General features: G+C 42.4%; 2 protein-coding genes and 1 pseudogene across 2 annotated transcripts; all 3 read left to right on the top strand.

The window, feature by feature from the left end:
• Positions 1-2,617: 2,617 nt before the first annotated feature.
• On the top strand, positions 2,618-3,787 carry LOC147426542 (uncharacterized). The gene has a single exon (XM_086498215.1). It carries the CDS (start codon positions 2,618-2,620, stop codon positions 3,785-3,787), a length of 1,170 nt encoding a protein of 389 aa, XP_086354341.1.
• A 1,696-nt stretch (positions 3,788-5,483) lies between these two features.
• On the top strand, positions 5,484-6,266 carry LOC147426541 (uncharacterized; annotated as a pseudogene).
• Positions 6,267-6,315: 49 nt separating this feature from the next.
• On the top strand, positions 6,316-6,660 carry LOC147426540 (uncharacterized). Its single transcript, XM_086497945.1, has one exon. The coding sequence runs from the start codon at positions 6,316-6,318 to the stop codon at positions 6,658-6,660; it is 345 nt and encodes a 114-aa protein (XP_086354071.1).
• Positions 6,661-7,711: the final 1,051 nt, after the last annotated feature.

Below are 7,711 nucleotides of genomic sequence, written 5' to 3'. Positions count from 1 at the left end.
AGGGCATGGATCTGGATAAGTATAAGCACAAAATCAACTTGAGGGAGGATGCAATTCCAGTGATTCAACAGAGATATAGAATGAACCCCAATTATGCTAAGCAGGTTAAAGAGGAGTTAGACAAGCTTCTCCAAGTGGGATTTATAGTTCCAATTGATCAAGCAGAATGGTTGTCACCTATAGTGGTGGATTAGAGGAAGTTGAATGCAGCAACCATTGCAGATCCATTCCCATTTCCATTTGTGGATTCAATCTTGGATGATGTAGCAGGACATGAGATGTACAGTTTTCTTGATGGATTTTCAGGGTATAATTAGATTCGAATGGCAAATGAGGATGTAGCTAAGAAAACATTTATTATTGAGTGGGGAGCTTTTGCATACACAGTGATGAGTTTTGGATTGAAGAATGGACCCCCTTCTTACTCAAAAGCAGCATTTAAGACATTTGAACCTTATTTGACAAAGTTCATGAGGATTTTTATGGATGATTATTTGGTATTTAGATTAACCATTTGTAATATTTGAGGAAATGTTTGGAAAGATGCCGATTGTTTCTGATGTCTTTGAATCCATATAAGTGTGCAATTGCAGTCCAAAGAGGGAAATTGTTAGGGAATATCATTTCTAAAGAAGGTACTTCCATAGATTCATACAAGATCAGTGCAATTCAGAAGGCAATAACACTTGTTAATGTGAACGAGATTTCCAGGTTCATGGGACAGATTAAGTGGCATAATCGAAATTTGAGGTATTTGGTAGATGTCAGTGCACCTTTGACTCATTTGACAAAGAAGGATATTGATTTATCTGGGGAGATGCTCAGGAAAAGGCTTTTCAGTGTTTGAAAAAGATGTTAGTGGTATCACCTATTATTCACCTCTAGATTGGCAGTTGCCTTTCCATGTGTTTGTGGATGCATCGGATATTGTAGTAGGAGCGACGCTGATGCAGAAGAAGATATGCAGATGGTTTAGACCAGTATATTATGCAAGTCGGATGTTGAAACCGGCTAAGAAGAACTATACTGTTACAGAGCGTGAGGCTTTAGGGATGCAATTTGCCTTGGAGAAATTTCGACATTGCTTGTTGGGGAATAAAGTGGTTTTCCATGTGGACCATCAACCACTTATCTTCCTAGTTAAGAAGCCAAAGCTAGAGGGTAGACTTGCTAGATGGATGCTTTTGTTGCAGGAGTTTGATTATACAGTGTTGCATACACCAGGGAATCAGCATGCAATGGCGGATTATCTTAGCAGATTGGAGCATTTTGAGGAGACACCAGGAGTGTCAGATTAGTTCCAGATGCGGATTTGTTTTCTGTACAGGGGCAGAATTTTGACAATTAGTATGACCAAATGTTGCAGTTTTTGACAGATGGAGTGTTGCCTTCTAATATGTCATCAGATCAAAGGAAGAAGTTTGCCTTAATGAGTAGGCCATTTTTTATTATTGCTGGAGCATTGTATAGAAAGGGAGTAGATCAGATCATTAGGAGATGTGTGCCTGATGAGGAGCAGAAAGCGGTTTTACAGGAAGCCCATTATGGAACAGCAGGAGGACATTTTTCTGGAGAAATAATAGGGAGAAAGATCATGCAAGCTGGCTTCTGGTGGCCATTGTTGCTCAAGGATGCACATCAGTTTGCAAGGGGATGTTTGCCATGTCAAAAGATTGGACAACCTACTTCAATGGATAGGATGTAGGATCACCCAATTTTACCACTTGAACCATTTCAAAAGTGGGGATTAGATTTTGTTGGGCCAAAATCACCGAAAGCTAGCAGAAGAGGAGCAAGATACATTTTGGTTGCAACAGACTATGCTACCAAATGGGTGGAAGCAGTATCTTTCAGGGATAATAAAGCAGCAAGTGTGGCTAGATTTTTGTATACAAACATTATGACGAGATTTTTGGATATCCCATTGAGTTAGTGTCAGATCAGGGTGTGCATTTTTTGAATTCAGTAATTGCCGAGTTGACAGCTACACATATGATTTTGCACAAGAAGTCAACTCCATATCATCCGTAGCCAAATGGTCAAGCTGAGAGTACAAACAAGGTGCTAGTGAGAATTCTAAAAAAGATTGTCTCAAAAAATAGAAAGGATTGGGATGACAAATTGGATTCAGCTTTATGGTCGTTTCGTACAGCATATAAGGTTGCCACAGAATGACATCTTTCAAATTGGTTTATGGGATTGAGGCTGTTGCTCCCATGGAGTATGTGATTCCAAGTCTGAGAATGGCAGTTCAACATAGGATGACTCCTGAGGATTCTGTGTTGCATAGGCAGAGGGAGTTGTTGAAGTTGGAAGAGGATTGGATTCATAGTGCATATGAGCAGATATTGGACAAAAGAGACGACAAGCTTGGATGACAAGGCAGGTTAAGTTCAAAATTTTTCAGAAGGCTGATTGGGTGATGTTGTACAATTCCAAGTTGGGACCACACCTAGGAAAACTGAAGTTAAGGTACTTTGGGCCTTATCAAATTGTAGAAGAATTAGGCCAAGGAACATTCAGATTGAGGGATGTTTTTGGTACACCTATTGTGAAACCGGTCAATGGCTTTGGGATGAAGAAATTTTATGGCAAGATTCCCGAGATTCCAAGATGGATGGTAAACAAGGCTGAGGAAATTGGAGTGAAATGGGTACAACCAGTGTTGGAGTTCAAGGAGGACTCTTTGGGGAACACTGACAGCCATACAATGTCTAGCAGTGGGTTCATGTTGCAGAATGTGGTTGGATTTTGTTTTGACAAAAGTGTGGTATTGGAGAAAATCCGCAGCGGAATTGCATTGGGTGGAATTGTCCACGGGTTATGTCATCTAGGAAGTCACCAGTTTACAACGCAGAATGTTTTTAAGGGAGATTCCCTTGAAGTGAGTGGTTCAATCCACGTGCGGGGTATTAACACACAATTTCAGAATAAGGACCATCATGGGGTGGTCAGCGCACGATTTGAGGTGAAATGCCACACTCATTTTGCATGCAAGTATCCCGCGTTCGTCGTCAAAAGAAGTTTTACCACTGTGCGTGAGTTTACTATCACCTTCGACGCCATGTCTTTTGAAAGCTTCAGAAAATCTGCAGCGCCTAAACATCAGGAGCTAGGTGAGGAGGAGATGACGCAAACCTGCTCAATGAAGATGGCCATGGTGGAGCTGTTACGCCCCCGCAGAGAAAGTATTCAGAGCATGGAGGAAAGTGAGGGGGCAGAATCCGCTGGAGACGATGTTGTGGAGGAGATGGAGGTCGACGAGATATTCCACGTTCATGATCGTGATACAGAGGTATGGCTGCACCGGGTTGTCCTTTATGAGTATGCATGTTTACCATGGGCACTTTGGGAGAAGAATGAGTTTGCAGAGCCACAACTTTGCCACCTTAGGGAAAATGCTGGCTATATCATGGAGGGAAAGGACGTTTCCCCAAAGTTGGTGGCAGAGGTCTTCAAGGTTGCTCACAATCCTTTGCACAAGGTAAAGAAAGTGACAGATGCGGTGATGAGGTCCGAATTTGGGAAGCCAGAAGGCACTAGGGCTTATTATATGGTGCGGAATTGTGGCAAACTCTGCAATACTCACTTATTTTGGTATTTGGATAGGGTTTGTTTGTTGGAAAAAACCGCCTATATGTCCAAAGAGGCGTTTGCCCCAATTAATCATGCAGTACGAGGGCAGAAGGTGGATTGGGCATCCTTCATTTTTGAGAGACTGCAGCTTTCAGAGCCAAGGGATAAAAGGAGGTCACCATCTGTTACCAAGGTAGCTCCTTACTTGTAGGCAATTTTCTCCTATGTGCTGCAGGTACCTCTCACACCCACACCACTTGTCATAAAATCTAATATCTAACTAACCCAAATGATTTTCTCATATTAAATTGATCACTTAATGTGGGAGAATAAACGGGAACAAGTGTTAAGATATAGGTATGTGCTTTTAGATCTATCTCAACACGGGGCCAATGTAAAGGGGCCCAAAAGGGAGATGGTCTATCAAAGAGCAAGGCTAACCAATGGAGCATAAGACCTTAGGGTTAGCTTCATTGAAGACCTCCAATAAATGTGTGTAAAAGTCCTTTTGACCTTAAGTAAGCTAGGGCTGAGCTTGAGGTGGGAACCCGGCCCAAGCTCGAGGTGCTTGTCCTGCTTGAGGTGCTTGTCATGCTTGAGGTGTTTTTCATGCTTGAGGTGCTTGATTAAGATGCTTGAGGTGCTTGACTGGCTCCATGCTTGAGGTGCTTGACTTGCTGCATGATTAAAGTACTTGAGGTGCCTTGAGAAGCTTGCCTGAGATGCTTGTGGGAACCCCCCTAGTTCAAGTGCTTTGTCATGCTTGGTGAGTAAGGTGCTTGATCACCTAAAAGTCAAAAGCATTCCTACAAGAGGGGGGGCGAGCCCTTTTCCTAGGGCCTAGAGAGAGAACACCCACTCACACACACAAGGGAAGCCCATCTTGAAGAGGCAGCAAGGACACATGTCAGGCCCCTACCCATGTTACCTTCATGTGTTGCTTGAAGCCTATTGGCTAGGCTTCAAAGGGGTCCAATGATAAATTACATGAATTATCTAATTGTTTTAGCATTTATCAAGTCCTCGCTCTCAAAGGGGAAAGGGGGACACTTGTCCCAAGGCTACCCATGTTGCTTGTAATGGCTCCTGCTTGTGATTGGCTAGGCCTGGAGGGGTCCAATGAGCTTCAGGCATGAGCTACAAGGGGGGGTCGACCCAAGCAAGCTAGGGGGGTGCCTAGGGGGTATACTCACCCACACACACTCACAAGCACTCTCATTGTGTGATATGCAAAGTGCAAGAGCTCCCTCTCCAAGCAAGTAGAGGTTGAGAGCCTACACCAACACTCTTGGCTATGGAGTGCAAATCCAACCAAGAGCCATGCTTCAATGCTTAAGCTTGCCATCTCCTTCTTCTTCATTACTATGCTATTATGTATGCTAGCAACAAGAGTATGATAAGTGAGGAACTAATTCTTTCTCCTACGAAATGTTTCTTCTTCCTCTTCCCTACCCTCATTCCCTGCTAGCTCTCTCCACCTTCGAAGGTGTTTGAGGTCTTGGGACTGAGGCTTGGGATAGTTAAAGCTTTCTTCAAGTTTATGTTATGTTTGTGGTGCATGAAGCCTTCCATCTTCATGGCATCACCTAGGTCACAAGGAACACAAAGACTGTATTGTAACAAGTCTCTCTTTATGGGAGAAATCATAATACAAATGCCTATTGGAGGGGGGACCGGCTCCACATAAATCCTATCCTCAATTGTTGTCATGTTCTCTAAACTCTCTCTCTTGCAAAAGTATTGTCTATGCCAAGTTAACTAATTGCTATGATTATGTTGCTATCTTCAATTATGTCTACCCGCTATGCTCACAAAATCATTTCTTGAAAGTACTCTCATTAAATTCCGCTATTCTCAAATTGAATAGGCAAATTCCATTACACCACTCAGCTTTGTTAAGAGTCTAGATGTGTAGAGCTTGGGTGATTGAAAGCGTCAGAAGTTAGATTGGGATATGCCTAGTGGGGACAAGCTCAAATCTGCATTGGTCCAAGGAAGTAAGTCAGCAGCCCAGCTGGCACGGATGAAAAGGTGCAATCATCACGGAAGGTCACTCTTTTCCCTTCTATGACAGGATTGCCAAAAATTGACACCAAGAGCCGTACCATAACTCTGTTTCTGCGGAAGGTTTGCGAGGGTTCAGGGGAACAGACCCCGGTGACACACGCCATTAAAACAACCCCTTTTGCTAAACCTGCAAGTGTTAAGTTGGATGGGGTGTTCTCAGTTCAAGATGTTATTCAGAGTTTGTCGGACTTGAATCGGTTTATGTGCAATCAAGAGGCTATGATCCTCACCCTCGAGATACAAAAGGTTGAGGGGGAACGCATTGATAGCTTGGAGTGTGAAGTCGGCCAGCTGTAGAGCCAGGTGGATGAAGTATTGAAGGAGAAGACATTATTACAGGAGGAGTTAGCTCGGGTCAGTGCGGATATACATAATCAAATTTCTGAGATGGCAGGAACTGCACGAGCGTTTCAGATATGGGCAGATAGGCTTAAGGAGGCCACAGAGAAGCAGTTTCATGAAGTGGAGGATAAGATTGCACATCTTATTGCAGATAACAATTTCCTGATGAATAGGTTAACTCCATTGGTGGATCTGGAGAGAGCCACTTTGGATGGCCAGGGTGTCACAGGTGTGTTGATCTCTGATGCAGATGTGGATGTTTTGAAGAAAGAGTTGTTTGATTACACCAAGGAATTGTGGCACCAAGCAGCAGGGCTTTTTCAAGAACACATGGCGAAGCCAATTGATAAGTACAAGTCGTGGTTTGAAGCTGCTCGAGAGCATAAGGTCCGCGAGGATAATGTCGAGATGCATGAGGGGAATGTTGAATTGGAAATGCAATTGGAATCAATCCGCAAGCAGCTGATGGAGCAGCAGACTAGTATTCAAATGGGAGCACAAGCTGCAAATGTGCAGGAACTACATGAGAGTAGCATGGAGACAGTTGCAAAAGGTTCAGTTCTTGTGGTTGCTATGGATGCAGAACCGCTGGCAGTACAGTCACCTGTGGTAGAGGATGCAATTGTTGAAGTGGAGCAGACGCAGGGACTAAATGCAAAAAATCAAAGTGGTTGAACATGGATCAAGGGATCATGGGTCCAAGGTTAGTCTATGGCTCAAGCCACCGGGCTGTGCAAAGTGTTAAGGCTACACCTCGGTGGAGTAGTATTTTGACTTTAAAAGTGACTATGTAATGAACCTTAATATGGGGTGTGTCTTTTGGGATCTTAAGTGTAGGGATGTCTATTTATGTCAAGGGGTGTTCGGCAATAGTCAGTTCACATTACGATGATGAAGAGGATGTAATGGCAGATTCCTGCAGTATTAAGGAAGCGTCAAATGTTTTGTCAACACTGTTGTCTTCTTTATCTTTTTGTATTCTCATCAATGTAGTATTCTAAATGCATAATGGAAGCAGCGAGTCTTTCCAGAGTATGACTGCGAGTCTATACTGAAGTTTGTAGCAATGGCGGAATTCTGTGAATGTTCAGAGTGTTTGTGAGACTGTTTGTCAGAGTTGAATGACGTTTAAATGGAAGAGTTAAGGGCAATAATACAAATTTAAACATTGATGGTTATTCTTATTAATGTGGATCATAACCTTTGTCAAGCTGGAATCATTTAGAAATGTTGAATATATCCTGGTTCATTAGCAGCATTTCATAAGTTGAGAGTTTTAAATTCTTGCTTTCCAACGTGTTATTGTTTTAATACTAGTATGCCTATGCCAAGCTTGACTTAGAGAAAGGGAAGCTTGAGATGGAGGTATCGATGTATAGCCATGATTGATAGGTGAACAATTAACTTATTATTGATTCACATTTCAACATACATATATTGTAAAGCCTTTGAGTTTCCACTATCTTTTGAGTAGTATTGACAAGTTTTTGGTATCAAATTTTCTTAAATATCCCTATTCATTGGCTTGTTTGTCGCTAGTGATGCTATCAATAGCTATCACGCTTACCAACTTAATTGTTAAATTGTGGATTTGACTTCTACAATGTAGCTCATTTGGATAGAGAAAGTGTAAACATAAACTATAGATTCATGTATCGATAAAATAGAAGATAGGTGCCACTCGAGCCTATGTAAACTGTTAATCAAGAAATCTTTGGTTGGATAC

The sequence above is a fragment of the Adiantum capillus-veneris genome, chromosome 24 (genome assembly GCF_014529385.1).
Source record: "Adiantum capillus-veneris isolate H3 chromosome 24, ASM1452938v2, whole genome shotgun sequence".
Lineage (NCBI taxonomy): Eukaryota > Viridiplantae > Streptophyta > Polypodiopsida > Polypodiales > Pteridaceae > Adiantum > Adiantum capillus-veneris.
Note: the sequence above shows the minus strand (reverse complement) of the source record. Positions and strands in the feature narration are given on the sequence as shown.